Here is a 16468-nt window from a genome sequence, read left to right on the forward strand (position 1 = left end):
AGTGGTACTGTTACAAGTTCATAGCACAACCCTTATTGCATGCAAACACTTGCCCTGTTGCACTGACTGAGCTTTTAAGAACGCGATCTGCCAGCATCCCCGCTTTGAAAAAGTACTAATATTGCACATGGGCCATCCAGAAAGCACTTGTATCTAGACTTTGCGACAGATAACCTAATTAATGCAACATTGCAAAATGGAGCTGTTATTACCACAGCTTTCTTTTTTTTTTCTTTCAGACATGCCCTTCAAAAATTGGCTCGGTGGAAAAGGATCAAGAGTGGGGAGCAGCTTACTTGAAGAAAAACACAACAATGCTCGTCTTTGAGGATGAAAACACTATCACTGATAAGGTAGTATGTCTTATTAGAAAAACTGTCAAGTGTTTGATGCACCACTGTACTTCTTTATATATTTACAGAGGTATTCTTTGCGATTATGGAATCTGGCTCAGTTTTCAGTGCCTACATACACAATTTGGCTTCGTATTTCTCTCAAACAGGTGGCAGCATTTCTAGAGGAATGCCCGTTTGGATGTGTTGCTGCTTTTCATGTTGAGTATGAGGACTTTTCGGGCCGGTGCATCGCAAGAGAAAGGTATTCAAGGCTTCAATCTATTGCCAAGGCCCTTCAGCACAAGAAGGGTAAGTGCTTTTTAGCCTATGTGCAACAGGATTTGGCTTAGTTTGTAGTTTCCTGCTGATAAACATTTTTATTAAACTATTTCGAAAAAGCGAACTTACTTTGCTCTTGGACATTAAACAAGACCAGGCCAGTTGTAACAGCTAGCTCTACTAATGGCTAGCAGATTGTTGTATATGCCGAAGATTAACCAACAGTTCTAGTCACTGGAAGCTTAGAAGAATGCATTAATAAAATATATTCTGTGCTAGGCAAATAAATTTATATATATAAAAATTCTATATATATTTGACATGAACTCACCTTATGGATTTGTGCAGAACTCAGGGTGTCTAGTAACCTGGAAAAGCTATAAAGTCAGGTAAAGCTCGAGCACCTGGAAAAGTCAGGGCATCGTCTGGAAAATTTTAATTTTAGTGAATAAAGTCATGGAAAATGACAGATTAAACTGCCCAGGTTGCAAACTCATATAGGTCAGTTCCCCACAATGTTATTAGACTCTTTACAACACTGTGTCAGCCTTTCTCCACAATAATTCTGTTTTAAATTGCCATAATAAAGGAATTGAGCGCTGGCTTCTGACCCAACGTGTGTGTACACTTGGCCCATGCATGCATTTGCAAAACAGCACGACCTTCTCCCACAGTGCAGTTGTTTATACGCATGGCTTGCTGTGCATGAAGCAACTGGTTGGTTGTGGTTAAGAATGTTGATAGTGGCAGGGGCAAACCTGGCTACGCGTAGGGTACATGCCAACAATGGATTGAAAGTTTTAGTTCACTGTGGAGCAGTATTTTTATGTTTTTATCTGATTAGTTGATGGTCACATAGTGGCTGCATTGTAAACAATAGAAACCTGTGGTCATTACAGACAGTTTTTTATAAGTATAACAAATCCCGTGGGTTGCACTCTCACACAAATGGGGCAGAAACATGTAGAGACTGTGGATGGAGGTAGGGGCTGCACACAGCAAAAACCTAAAGCACAGAGCTGCCACAACTGCTGCACTAAACCATTTTGCTGCTTTGTTAAAACCCTGTTGTAATAATGTTTCTTCATTGGCTGCTATAGGGCAGCTATGCAGTGCAAACCAAATCTGCATTGAAAGGAGCTTCTGCTGCACCACTTAAAGATGTTCATTAAAAATACTCCCATATGCAGCATAAACTTCTACTCTAAGTGTGCAGCCCTTAGTTGAAAAATGAAACAGAAAGAACTACATGGCAGAAAACAGTGCTAAAGAACAGAACAAAGAGGGGGACACAGACCACAGTGCTGACTAACAACCAAGTGTCTTTACCCTTTCAGTCAGCATATACATACTCTACCACTATCTCAAAGCACAAAAGCAACACAAATTCAGCATTCGCAGGGACAATAAATTGCAATCAATGAGATTAGAAGGCTGTCTCCTGCGGAAAGAGAGAAATGGAGGGGAGGCTTACACATGCTCTGCTGCTGTTATGAATGTGAAAGGCCTTGGAAACAAGATGTGCGCAGTCATCATGGTATTTTTACAAATAGGTCACATCTTTAAAAGACGGCTTGCAGCCACATTCATTGCAGTGCAGTGACAATTGACTGTCTCTAGGTTGTTTTTGAACCTTGTTTGAATGTTCACATATGCGGTCATTGATGCACTACTAGAGGCACCTGGGGTTCTTTAATGTGCACCCAATGCATGGTATGCAGGCATTTTCGCATTTTTCTCTATCGAATTGTGGCTGCTGTGGCCAGAATATGATCTTGTGGTCTCATGTTTAAAAGCGTGATGCCATCACAACTAAGCCGCCATGGTGGGTAATAACACGACAGTAAAGAACACTAAAAGATCGATAAACATCACACCTGCCCCAGGTTGCTTCATGATTCAACAATAAATGCAGCAAAAATAAAACAATGGCCAATAGCAGAGGACACACATCAGTGCAACTTCTCTAAATTACCCACAAGATGTTTCTGTACTCGTTAGTTTAGGGATAATTTAAAAAAAAAATTTCACCATGCATGCCATGTATTGTGAAATTGTATTAGCAATGAGGTAGACATCTTTTTTTTTCAGAGACAAGTATTGTAGTAGTTAGCCACAACTTTTTAAATATAAATTTGAAGCGGTCGGCTTCATTGATGGTACATTTGGCTTGAAGCAACCCTGTTGAACTCTTATTCAGAAATTACAAGGAATGTTCCATTGTGGATTGGCCGCTGGTCTCAGGTTTATGACTTTTTTGAAGTAACCCTTTTGCACAATTGCAGTTTATATTTTTGCTTCATGAGTGCTTTTACAGTTGTACTATTATTCGGATGTTATTATGGCATAATTACTGTCCCATAGAGTCTGATAACATTGGTCAAAATCTCGAATGCCTTCCTATGTTCCACTTGATCTTGTTGGATACCACCTGCTCGTATGGCATTGCAGTGATTCTAGACCCATAATTTTAAGTGCATTTGCCCACAGAAGTTTCAGAATGTAAAAATGAAAAGCTAATGGTCTTGCTAAAGCTTAAGCTAAGCTTAAGCTAAGCTAAGCTAAGCTTAAGCTAAAGCTAAGCTTAAGCTAAAGCTAAAGTTGTGGTCTTGGTGCGCAGCACAGGTACACAGACCAAAAATAGATGTTTTTGATGGGAGATGATTTGTGTTTGATGCATTGCCTGCACTCTAAGCACCACCAAGACAAATGCTGCCGCTGTTGGAGTCACCACTTGGGTCACCATTAGGGTTAGGCACATGCGTGCTTCCCAACCACGTTAGAATTATTCAGTAAAGGCCAATTTCAGGATTGAAACAACTAAAGTTTAGGCCCATAGAAATGTATAGGCACTGGCCAGGACCTTTGGTATAAATTGAATTAGCAAAAAAATTGAACTGGAATCGAATCAACAAAAGTCTACTATATACTATACTTAGATTTTACCTGCTGTCAACGTAAGATGAAATTTACCCCCAAGTTTTGTTTCTTCTAGATTGTCCTATATTTCTTGGATGTTGTGAAAAAAATTGTGTTTAAGAAACAGTAGCTATCTCCTGATTTCATTTAATCATGGAATTTTTACCCAAAAGTCATGCACAGCATAGAAAAGTCTGGGAATTGTGAAAAATGAGTTTGCTAGACACATTGATAACTTTATTAATGCTTAGTTTTGTCAAAAATGTCAAATTGCTTTGTACAAGTTTTGTTCATGAAAGATTGCTTGCATTTCATGTCTTGACCAAACTTTGCCTTTCATTCTTTTAGTTCCAAGTCAGGAAAATTATGTGCCTAGTGATGAAAATGACTTGCCTGTCCCGGAAAGTGTGTGTGAGCAAGGTAATACATGCTGTTCCTTGTCACTGTTTTCTTGTGTTCCTATTCCTTGTCTTTTGTTTTCTTTTTGGCATGTCAGGTGGAATTAAAGAAGAATGCCATAAGAGTAAGTGCTTGAAACCTGATCAGGCTCTTGTGCATTGTTCATGTTTGCTTGTGCTTTTCTTTTATTTCAGGAATGCTGGTGTGCTTGTTGTCCATGAAGGCCAAACACACAGTTCTGGTTGGCCAGCATTGCAGCCATGTTGTCTTCATGGAAGCCACATTCAGCAACCAGTCAAGGACATTCTCGGTACCAGGTAAAGTTGGCTATACTGTATGATAATATGTTTACTTTGTATCAGACCTCTTAATAAAACCTTTATAGAATGGTGCAGTAACTTTTTTTAAGCTTCAGGACACTACTTGTGTGAAATGAACCAGGGAGACATGAATGACGAATGCAATGTTCTATGCAATGACTTTGAGGGCTTTCAGTGCCAACAGTTGTTGGACTGTATATGTGGGTCATTGTGCACCCTGGTATTGAAGTATAGGCATTACCAGAGTATAGAACACTTGTGAATATTGCACTCTTAGTACCAAATATTTCTTTTCAGAACAAAGCTTCAAAAATTTTCTTTCTATTGAAGACAGCAAACACTTGGTGGCTTTGTCTCCTTCTGTGGCCTCAAAGCAAGCATTCGAGTCAAAACAGAAAAAACATATCCTCAAAGCTGTGAGAAAACTTGTGTTTCTTCACTCGAAACTGGATGGAGTGGCATTATTTTCTACGGCGCAGACTCAAATGGAGCTTCTGGTTAGGTTTTTCACTGTAAGTCATGATCACTTCTGAATTTGCAGGGATGCATGCACTGCACCTTTTAAATCATTCTAATGCTCACACACCTATGCTACCTTTCTATAATAGGATGTGAAGGAAGATCTGCATAAAAATAATGTCACCAAAATTCTCTTGGCTGGGCTTTCATATAGCCATGCTGCTGCTTATTTGAGCCGCTTACAAGGGTAAGGATTGCCATTCTACCTGTAGCTGACCGGTTTCTCATCACATCTTACTTTTCAGGATATGTGAGATTATTGTGTTTATGACACACCACTACACAATTCCAGGGCAATGTCAGATTTCTCCTCCAAACCCATACATCTTAACTGCTGATGACATCTTGCAAATGGTAAGAACTTGGCCCTTAATTAAGCAATCCATAAAGACACTGATTTAATGTGCTTGTAAAATAGTTTATGCACTAAGGCACATAAACTGGCACACATGCAAGAGTGGTGCACTATATGTGTTAAACAAGTGTGTGAGCACTTCTGAAAACATTGGAGTTCATTTCCAAAAGCTTTACACTAGAAAGCCAGTGAAATGTATACTTGTGACCTAGTTTCATATGAGACTACTGGTGTGACATCAAGTAACCACCACATGTAGTCATGAGACTGATAGGTATTGTAATTAAAAAATAATCGTTAATAAACGCATGAACAATGGTGTGTGTTTGTCTGTGTGTGTGTGGGAGGAGAAATTGAGCAATTTCAGGTGCTTTCTAACCTGGGTCCTACGAATAGCCTTGAAAGTCTTTAAACTGATGCTTGAAGGAAGGAAAAAGATCAGTGGTTCTCCGGAGTTGTAGAAAACGAGATGATGGGATCAGCTCACGGCTATAAGCGCGAAATAGAAAGAGCAAAGACCAAAGTGTGACAGGCTATTAGTATGCAGCTATTAGTTAGAAACATGATCAAGATGGCTTACTACATTGCAGTAGGTTGAGGGAGGCTTTATTGATGATATTCTCACAGCTTCATTGAAAAGTCAGACATTTTATGTGGTGCAGAACAGAAGGCAAATCATGATTTAAAGACTGCATTTGGTACACCATTCACGTTTTTGCAACCCTGCACTTCATCTCTCATGAGCACCCAGAGAGTTGGGACCACCAACAATTGCCATTCTTGTGGGAAAAACTAAGAAACCTTTGGCAATTTATTTGGAACACTGAAACCTCGAATAAGCTTCATTTTATCAAGTTGCATTTAGGTAATTAGCCATGTGTAACAAAAATGTGATGAACTATGTCTTGTTTTGTCAATTGAGAAAAGTGCACACATATTGTGCCCATTTTCATCTATTGATTGGCGGTGAACTTCCCATTTGTAGTAGATGTGGTGAGAAGTAGAAGCGCAACAAAAAAAGCACTTTCCTGTAGCTTCTCAACAGCATACTCCTCACCATCCAGCACTGTTCCTTGGTGCAAAACTATTTTTCGAAGCCAAAGCTGTTTTTCTTTTTTTTTTTAATTTCTTATATGAAGTTGTGACCATATAACGTCAACAGACAATGAAGCCAAGGAAAGCATCAGGGAAATTAGCTGTGGTTGAAATTGAAATGTAGAAAATAATAAAGAAAGGGAAATGAAAGTGGGCAAAAAGATAATGTGTCGCCAGTGGGAGCCGAACCAAAATAGGAAGTTGTGTTACATGTAATTAGTTAGAAATATTGGTAGCATAACCTATCACCGGAGGCTGCTGCTGCAATAGTAGCGTTTGGTAGAGCACTTGCCTCCAGACCCTCGCCTTTTAATTAAAGGGCCGTGGTGAGGCTAGTGCCTGACATTTATACATTTCAATATATCATCCATTCAAAGCATATTTTTTATGTCCATAGCATACTTCACCAGTCATTGTCATTACTTTAATATGCATATATTTTATGCTCTTTACAGTGAGTGTTCTTAGGCCTCTGTACATCCATGCTACATCTATACATCTATTCATCTACCCTTTGTCATTGTACGCATCATTGACTAACTACATTATATCACTGGTTGGCGCTCTTTGGCCATCATTGGCCCTTGCGTCATAAAACCCCATATAGCATCATCATCACCACCAACAATTAGGTAAATGCAGTCTAAAGAGATTTCTTTGTGTTTGATGATTGTTTGCAGAAAAAAGCAACAGAGCCAGCTCATGGAATGTCAGCAACAACGTGTGTTTCAATCAGCCTTGCAGTGCGGTCATTCAAAGTAGCAGGCAATAATGAAGTCAGTAGTGCTTGCAAACAGGAAACATGGTCCAACTATGCTCAGGTAATCGATTCAGTGAAATAATTGTGGAGATACATTGTTGGGTATTGTCCTGGGTGCAAAATGTATGAGGGATGTTCCGAAAGTAAGTTTCGCCATTTGTTTAGAGAGATGGTACACCAGGTGAAACAAACAATTGCCATAAGAATCTACACCCATTGCTGGTTGAACGACGGAAAGAGTGTCAGCGGAGGAGCAATTCCACAAGCGCAGAGCGCCGAAGAAGAGAGTAGCAGCAGACCGGCATGGCCAAGGTTATTTGAGTACAAATCACGATGGCAGACAGACTTGTGCTGACAACATGGTCACCAATGGGAGAGCGTGCTGTTATCTGGTATGAATGGGCACATGGGACTAGTGTGTCTGTCATCCATGAGTGCCTACAGATCGTGTATAGTGAAGAGGTCATGTCTCGTCAAATGGTTTGTTGCTGGTGTTGCATGTTCAGTGAAGGAAGGCAGAGTGTGGAGGATGAAGATCAGATTCGTTGCTTTGGATGGGAGAGATTGGATCACCCGGCCTACAGCCCCGATCTTACCCCATTGGACTTTCACCTATTCCCTGCATCGAAAGTCGCACTCTCAGGACGTTGCTTCCAAAACGATGCTGAGGTCGAGTAGGTTATGCGACAATTCCTTGCCTCGCAGTGCACTGAGTTTTACCAGAGTGGTTTCTTCAAACTGATTGCGCACTATGACAAATGTCTCAATGTTGGCGGCAACTATGTAGGAATATAATGCAAGGTGTATAGTTCATGATGTCTTAATGTATTTGTTTCTTTGGCAATAATGTTTCTGGGTGAAAATAAATGATAAAACTTACTTTCAGAACGTTCCTTATAGTAACAACATTGTGCTGCAACAGGTTCTTATTTCAGTACCTTTGTTCTTGCTATAACTGTCAATAAGGGATAATATTTGTAGTTTCATAGTCGATTGCACCACGCAGGCAATTTTCTGCCCAATTTTCTTTAGGAAACAATGGTGTCATAGGGGTCAGGCGTGTGATTGCTGACTGGTGAAGTTCGAATTAGCTGGTGAACGCCAATTTTAGGATCGAAATAATGAAAGTGTGGGTGTGTAGCAATACGTGGGTGCTGGCTTGGACCTTCGACTGGGATCAAGTTAATCAAAATATTTAGTTAACTGGAGTCAAAATAATGAAAGTCTACTGTACCGCAGTAGTATGTATGCCTTCTATTTCAACACATTGAAATGTAATGGCTTATGCAGTCACTGTATAATGCAGCCTAGAAAGAAACGCGAGCACCTCCTGTACATAATTACTTAAAATTCACTGTTGTTTTCCTCTGTTGCTAGCTGATAAACTTAGTTCAGCCCTAAAGCACTTGATGCAAGAAAGAATTGCACTAATGTACATTACATATACAGTGAAAGCTCGTTAATTCGAACCGCAAGGGGAAGCCGCTTCAGTTCGAATTAACGAAAGTTCGAACTAAGGAAAGTAAAGGAGAGCAACAGTACACTGCGATTTGGAAGCAGTAGGGCATGTCAGAAATTTGGCGTGTCAAAAAGTGATGGCGTGTGCCGCGGGCACACGCCATCTTCAAGTCGAAGCTCTGGGTCCGACTGTGCCACACCACCGATGTCCACCAAAACGAACGTTAGCCGAGGCTTAACATCATCACAATGAATCGCGACGGCCGATACCTCCTAAGCTGAAAACAGAGGTGCACAACCGATGAAGACTGCCAAGACAAAGACGCTGAACATGTGAAGGTGCCGAAGGCCCTGATTCGTTGATTCTTGATTGCAAGCGCAGCTGCGACGTACTTGGTTCGCTGTGTTTTGGTGCTTGCCGTGCCATCTCCGCACAACATTAGCAGCTGTACAAGATTTGCAAAGGCTCCAAGATTCGCAACGGGCAAGAAGTCTCGGAGGTTACGTAAAACGGAGAGGCGGGAGCCGCCGCTGCCTTCTGGCTGACCCCGCGTCGGTTAGATTTTTTTTCCGATTTGGCCTTCTCTCGCCGTTCTCTCCGTTTCGGAGGCAATACAGATTTGTGTGTAGGCAGTTGGCGCGTTTCTCTGGCCGTGTGCCAGGCGAGCGTAGTTCGAATTATCCGTGAGGGGACCTTCTTGCGTTCGAATTAACGGACTTTTTTATACATAGACTCCTGTGGAGCTTGGCCGGACCAAATCGTACAGTTCGAATTATCCATAAATTCGAATTATTGAAGTTCGAATTAACGAGCTTTCACTGTAATAATAAGTACAGAAACACAAATATGTGTTCTTCATTCATATCCACTTGTGCAGTGTCCTAGTCTTGCAGTGAACTTACCTAGTGCACGTGCTGCACATTTGCTGTAAAGTGTGCTCAGCAAGAAACCCCATTCACATTAAGCAGTGTCTCAAATCTAGGGCCTGTACGTGTCCTAGACTAGCTAATGCAGCTCCTTGAAAGCATCAATGAAAGTCATTTTAAAATTCATTGTGAACACTTGGCAAACATCTTGCTTTTACTATATATGTGCCCGTAGTCTTATGTCTAACAAATGGTTCAGTTTGCCATTCCTGTCATTGCACTCTCCAGTGATGTCTGCTATATGGCCTGCTGCACTGTGCAGCAGGCCATATAGCATCTGGCCATGCAGCATCACTGCATGGCCAGATATAGCATATATGCAGCATCACTGCATGGCTGATATAGCATCTGGCCATATAGCAGCAGGCCATGCAGACATCACTGTGTGATGTCTGCATGGCCTGCTGCATCCTGTGCTTACATGGTGAGTGCCTGCTGCACTCACCATGTAAGCACAGGATGATAATCAGTAATAGCTTTGCTATCACTGATTATCACCATAATCACATTATGACGTTAGTGGCAAAGTGCTTACAAATTATTGAGCAAGGCACATCAGCTGGTTCCAAACCAGGAATTTTTTACATAAATTGAGGCTCCAACCTTTGGCAGTGCCGTGATGGCTGTTTTCCACATTGTGCGTATGAAAAACTTCTTGTCTTATCTCCAGGTAAGTTCAGGCAATATCTTGTGCCACAAAAGAAATCGGTCCTTGGCCTCTCTACAGATAGCGTGACTATGCACGATAAATTAGAAATTGCACAGGCGCTCAACCAGTACTTCGGTATTCACACATGACAACGATTTCACACCACAGCACTTTTCTGTTGATGATTTGCCTCCAATCACTGACGTTGGGATGAATGAGGAAGGCAGGTTAGCTCTTCTGCTCAACTTAGACACCAAGAAGTTGCCAGGTATTGATGGAATACCCAACACCTTTCTAGTCCAGTATGCTGAGTGGTGCGTGAAGTACTTAACTTTAGTTTTTAAGAAATCACCGAAATGCTCAGAGTTTCTGACTGATTGAAAATTCGCAAAAATCACTCTGATTCCTAATGAACGAAACCCGTCAGCACCTTCTTCCTACAGACCGAGTCCTCTTTCGTGCACTTCTGTAAAATTGCTAGAACACGTAATCTGTAAACAGATAAAAAATGTTCTCAAGGATAACGATGTTATTGATAACCATCAGCACGGGTTCAGTCACTGTCTTTCCACTGTAATGCAACTGATTGCATCTGTTCATGATTTAGCAGCAGCATTAGACAGGCAAAGCCAAGTTGATATTACTTTTCTTGACTTTGAAAAGGCATTTGACCGCATATCACATCACAAATAATTGAAATTAAAACCTATATTAAAACACAATTGCCTACTTTTGTGGATTGAAGCCCATCTTTCGCACAGATGTCAAAATGTAGTTGTTGATGGTGTGCTTTCTGATGCATTCCCAGCGGATTCCAGTATTTCGCAGAGCTCAGTCCTAGGTCCCCTTTTCTTTCTGGTGTTCATTAACGACATTGCTGAAAATATAGATGGTAAAATATGACTGTTCGCAGGTGATTGTACAATTTACCATGAAATTCCTAGACCTAACGACCAACTTCTTTTAAGCAATTCCCTATCTGTTATAGAAAATTGGTGCTCGACGTGGCAAATGACTGTGAATTCTAAAAAGACCGTAGCAATGACTGTCACACGTAAAAAGAATCCTTTAAGTTTTACATATCACATAGCCAACGAGCCTCTCTTAGTTGTAAATATATTCAAATGCTTAGGAATTCACATGACCTCTGACCTTCAATGGAAGTGCATATGTCGTATATTGAAAAAAAAAAACCTAGGACAGCTGCATTACTTGAGAACACTAGCACAGTCTACTCAAGAAATAAAGCTTTTGGCTTATAAAACATATGTACGACTACTATTAGAATATGCTGCGGCATTTTGGGATCCCTGCACTGAAACTAACAAACTAAAACTAGAAAATGTCCAATGCAAAGCAGTCAGGCTTCTATTTAATTGTTGCAGCTGGAATATATCCCCAACAGCCCTACTGCAAGCCACAGGACTCGAACAGCCGGGCATGCGACGTCATCACAAATGATTAAAATTATTCTACTCGTATTATCATAATAAAATAAAACTAGAGGAAGCCAGAAAAGTCAGAACTTTTCTGTGTAAAACAAATGTTTTTAAATACTTATTTTTTCCCCATACCATTGTTGAATGGTATGGTCTGCCTGGAAAGGTGGTCAGTTCTGAAATGGTGAACTTGTTTCTACGAGCACCGAGTGAAGCACAGGGCACATATGTAATCCCTGTTTTGAGCCAAGTTTATTGCTTTTGTCATTCTTGTACTTGATTTTACATTGTGTTTTGGACTCTGGTTAACTCTCGTTTTGTACTTCTGTTGCAATGTACATTTTCTCTGCTTTTATATGATTTCTGTACCCCACTCCTGCCTAAGGCCTGTATTACAGGCCGACAGTATTTGCTAATTAATTAATTAATTAATTAATTAATTAATTAATTAATTAATTAATTAATGTATAATTAATTTCAGGTGCAGAGAGAAGAGCAGCACTGTCTTATTAGGCAGTAGCTGTGATACATGCCAGGGTGCATCAAACAGTAATGAACCAGCATCGAACTGTGTAAAGTTGAGTAATGATATTGGCCAGGGGTCAAAGATAGGATAGGAGGTAAGCGAAAGGCTGTGATTCTACTGTTGGAGGGACACGAGCATAGCGGAAGAAGTCAGGTACAGGTGATGTGTGTGTCCGAAGAAACAACAATCAACTGTTTATTTTTGCTCTTTTCGAGTCTCGGCATGATAACTGCACGATAACACTGCAATGCTGAAAGACTGGAAAGGACAGCTTGACTGTGTTCGTGGTCTACAGTCAGACTACGAAGTAGATTGCTTACGTGTCAATGCTAATATATTATTTTCCCAATACTATTCAAGATACTGTGAGTCTTACTCCACATGATAATATGATATCATTATGACTGCTTTGTGTTTTAAGCGAAGGTGCAACTTTTTTGTTAGTATACTTGGTCAAGAGGGGCATAGTAGCATCATGCATGCTGCTAGTACTGCAGATCTCAATGTGCCCTGTCAATTCTAGGTCTGCCCTTCGAAAAACACTACATTTCACAACTTGCGAAATGTGTCAGTATTTTGGAGGAACAACACTTACATGTTTACATTTGAGAATGAAGGCACTTTGACTCAAAAGGTATATATGCATCTTTTTTTTTTCTTCTTATTGCATGAATGAGTTGACATAGCTGGTTGTCGGCTAGGCAGTGTACGATTGTAGTGCTTGTTTTGATTAATTTGATTCAAATTTAGGCCAGTTTAGATTAAGCCAAGTCTTAGAGAAACTGGCTGACTAAAACAAGCATAAGTAGTAGAACCTTTGGCATCACCAACAACAACCATTCAAGAAAAGGCACTGCGTAGCTTAGTTGCATGGTGTAGGGACCTGTCGTCATCACTAATTTTTCATGGCTCATTCTACATTGACTTCCATCGTAGACTGCCTTCTTTGCCAGAGAATGTGATAAGTGCTGCATGTGTAAGATCATTTAAACAAAATGGCATCTCCTGATTTGCAATGGCTTGCAGCAGCGGCTTACATTATTTGTAGTGGAATCCCTTGTTTTGCCAAGCACCAAGTGACTATGTGAGTGGGTTGGGCTGACCCGTGAGCTTTATGTGATATATTCTGGAGAAAAAAAAATATTGCTTTTTATAATATGTATGATATTCTTCAGTGCTGTGTTAGGTGAGGAGAATCCGTTGCAATGTAAGAAGTTGTAATGGGTATTACACACAAGTTTGTTACTGCTCCATTTCGTGCAAGTAGTTGACCAGCCATAATGTTTCCTCTGAGCATCTAGTATTCTCAATGACATGGTAACATCATGTTCCCTTTGATCAGAGACAGTTTTACTTTCCTAAGCAAGGAAGGTGGTATGCCTTGCATTGCTTTTTCGCACATATGAATAAGCATGCTGTCCTCGTCATTTGTGTGTGTGTGTGTGTGTGTGTGTGTGTGTGTGTGTGTGTGTGTGTGTGTGTGTGTGTGTGTGTGTGTGTGTGTGTGTGTGTGCGTGTGTGTGTGTGCGCGCGCACGTGCGTGCAAGCATGCATGCATACATACATGCATGTGCATGCGCACGTAGCGTTTGGTTATTTGCTGCACAAGTTATATGTGATATCTAATTAATACATTGGATGTAAGTGCATGAGTAGAACTTGTTCTTGTGCGAGTTGGCACATGCATGTTTTTCACAATAAGCTTAGTACGGAGCAAGTGACCATACATTCAGCAAGACACCAGATAGCACTTGTCCCATGCCTCGCTGTATGTGTATTCATTTGCTTCATGCTCAGCTTATTGTAAAAAGTATGAAAATGCATTTGTAAAGTGCAATTTTCTTGAAACATGCCCCAGGTTTCTCGCTTTTTGGCCTTGCATCCTGAGGGTTGTGTGCTTTTGTTTGAGGCTGACAAGGATGATATTGATGGGCAATGTTCCTCATGGGAACCTGCTCCACGAATCAAGGTTGTCAGCCGGCTGCTTTTCTACGTGCCAAGTGAGTAACCATATGAAGCTGTAAGTGAATGGCATGCACTCAGCATCTCAATTTTATTGTTTTTTGAACATTGTAATTTTACTAATCATGTGATGATAGTTTCAATGAACTCGCAAAACCTGTAAGCTTCTGGGTGTTAATATTGCAAGGCACCAGCTTGCTTTGTGTTTTGCTTGTTGCTTTTAAACCTCAATGCTTTCATTTTTGGATCTAAGTTGTATAAAATAACACTAGTTTAACGTTTGTACTAAGATCAACCATGTTAATTGCTTTGTTGTTGTTGTTTTTTTACAAATTTCAAGCAGTGTCAGGAAGAAAAGCCAACAACCATTCTGTGGTGGCAGCGGAAGATGGGCTTAAAACAGAACCAAGTGGATCTGAGGGTCCCAAAGAACATAGTGCAAGGGTACCTAATCATTTCACAAAGTCTGCTACTAAAGGTAGGTTGGCATCATAATATTTACTCAGGGCACCATTCTTGACATTCCACTACTACCAAATCCTGCTATTTTTCTGTTAGGAATGACTCAGAGATGGGTATAGGATGGTTTATGTCCTCTCTGATTCACTCTAGGCCGAAAATGTTTTGTAATTTGGCAATGGTAGTATGTCCAAAATACAGCCATTACTGGACAGTGAAAGGCAACGTTGATATGGGTGCCATAGTGCCATGCAAGACAGGAAGCTGTGGGCTTAGTTACAGTTGTCTAATGTATATGTGATGTAGTTTGTAACTTGTTGCATTGTTGGATGTTATCAGCACTACTATAGCCTAAAGTATGTTCACTAATGCCGTGTTGGATTTATTGTTCATACATAAAGCTTTTTGAAAAAAAAAAATGTGCAAGCATAACCAGTGTAGAATGAGGAAGAGAGGACAACAAGTCAGGCGCAACCAATTCCCCAAAATGTGTTTGACCTACCGTGGAGGGTCCAGCCTTCTTTTACACCAGTTCAAAAAGGAGAGGACTGTGCTGCATGCCATGCTACTATGGCTAACAGCAATAAACATCAGTAGCTTTCCTTTTTTTTTTAAATCGCTCAGTTTGGCACAAATGTTTGTATACCAAGCATTGTGGTGTCTGCAGTTTTATTAACTTCAATTTTTATAAATGGATACCAAACCAAGTGTTAAAGTATCTTGTGCAGCCATGATATAGAGTGCATTCCTCTAACATTCTTTTCCACTGAGTTGCCTTTGACCTCATCTTCTTACCTGACTTTAATGTTCTCCCACAGCAGCTCTAAAATTTTTTTTGCTACCTAAAATACCATTGTTTGTTGAAGGTCTCTTCAATACACTTTCTTGAGTATGCATCTGAAATCAATGCTACAATTATTATGAAGTTGTAAATGTTTATTATAGTGCCTTGAGTGTACATGCATTCTTGGTGTGGGGAGAAATACATTTTAATGTTTGGTTTTTCACTCAGACATTTCATGAAAATAGTGGTCTTACCTGCTATGGCAGCTCATTGACTATGACATTCTGCTTCTGAGGACAAAGTCTTGGGTTTGACTCCCAGTATCGGCATTCCTATGAGGATAAAATGCAAACAAATAACCCCAGCTTGTCAGAGTTAATTAGGAGTTACGTACCACTATGTCTAGTGCTTGTGTTGCTTTGGGAAATCAATGAATGAATGAATGTAATGGTTTGTATGTATGCATAAACTTCATCTGTGCTCGCAGCTGTGCTTATCTGCACATTCAAGTCGGATCTAGCAGCCATAAAGATTGCACAGGAGCAATGCACACACTTGGTGTACATGGATGTTGAGTACAACATTCAGGGCCAGCTGTCTGTAAAGAACCGTAAGTTAGGATCCCCTTTCTCTTGTAAACTATGCATCATATATTAGCCACTTTGTTGACTAGCAATGTTTACATTTATTCAAACAGGCACGTCATTTGAAGACTTTCTTTCTTCTAAGTTGACCATAAGGCAGCTGCTTTTTGTAGGTTTGCCTCCAGTTGTGATTGATCGTCTTGACAGGGAAGACAAAATCAACTCATTTGTTACACATGGGACAACTTTCCTCGATGACAATGCACTTGATGGCTTTATGCTGTTTACTTCTACATCCACAAAGCCTACAATGTTGCAGCAGGTGGCACAAGTAAGTGAAACATTTGCAAAGCTCTATTGCAGGAGTGTCCCTTTTAAGTTCTTTTACAGCAAACGTTGCATAAGGGAATTTCACAACGGTTATTGTGCTGTGGCAGCAGTGGAGCCTCCTTTGTCTGAGCCCCAAAGTTGCTGTATGACCCTGGCATCGGCAAAAATGTACTACCAGGTGCTGGCACTGGCGATGAACCACCACTAAGAACAGCCAGCAAAGCAGCCTGCATCACAGCCATGATACCAGAGTTTACAGAAGTGCTAAGCTTGGATATAAAAGCATTTGAAAAGACTTTAGTATAGTGAAGGGTTTGTGCTAGCTATATTGAAGCATTTGTGAAGTGAAGCATTGGGTAAATTTTGGCC

The 16468-nt window shown here is 40.5% G+C and overlaps 1 protein-coding gene across 1 annotated transcript in view; it reads left to right on the forward strand.

Annotated features, from left to right (window-relative positions):
- The window catches only part of LOC135915285 (uncharacterized), a 297520-nt gene that overhangs the window by 120576 nt on the left and 160476 nt on the right, over positions 1 to 16468 (forward strand). Inside the window, exons 85-98 of the mRNA XM_070539179.1 lie at positions 240 to 353; positions 503 to 644; positions 3882 to 3953; positions 4030 to 4056; positions 4127 to 4249; positions 4550 to 4764; positions 4861 to 4958; positions 5017 to 5125; positions 6902 to 7042; positions 12504 to 12614; positions 13839 to 13980; positions 14283 to 14420; positions 15673 to 15795; positions 15883 to 16100. Of these exons, the coding sequence (XP_070395280.1) occupies positions 240 to 353; positions 503 to 644; positions 3882 to 3953; positions 4030 to 4056; positions 4127 to 4249; positions 4550 to 4764; positions 4861 to 4958; positions 5017 to 5125; positions 6902 to 7042; positions 12504 to 12614; positions 13839 to 13980; positions 14283 to 14420; positions 15673 to 15795; positions 15883 to 16100 (1773 nt within the window). The remainder of the gene's footprint in view (positions 1 to 239; positions 354 to 502; positions 645 to 3881; positions 3954 to 4029; positions 4057 to 4126; positions 4250 to 4549; positions 4765 to 4860; positions 4959 to 5016; positions 5126 to 6901; positions 7043 to 12503; positions 12615 to 13838; positions 13981 to 14282; positions 14421 to 15672; positions 15796 to 15882; positions 16101 to 16468) is intronic.

This window comes from Dermacentor albipictus, chromosome 5 (assembly GCF_038994185.2).
Source record: "Dermacentor albipictus isolate Rhodes 1998 colony chromosome 5, USDA_Dalb.pri_finalv2, whole genome shotgun sequence".
Classification (NCBI taxonomy): Eukaryota; Metazoa; Arthropoda; class Arachnida; order Ixodida; family Ixodidae; genus Dermacentor; species Dermacentor albipictus.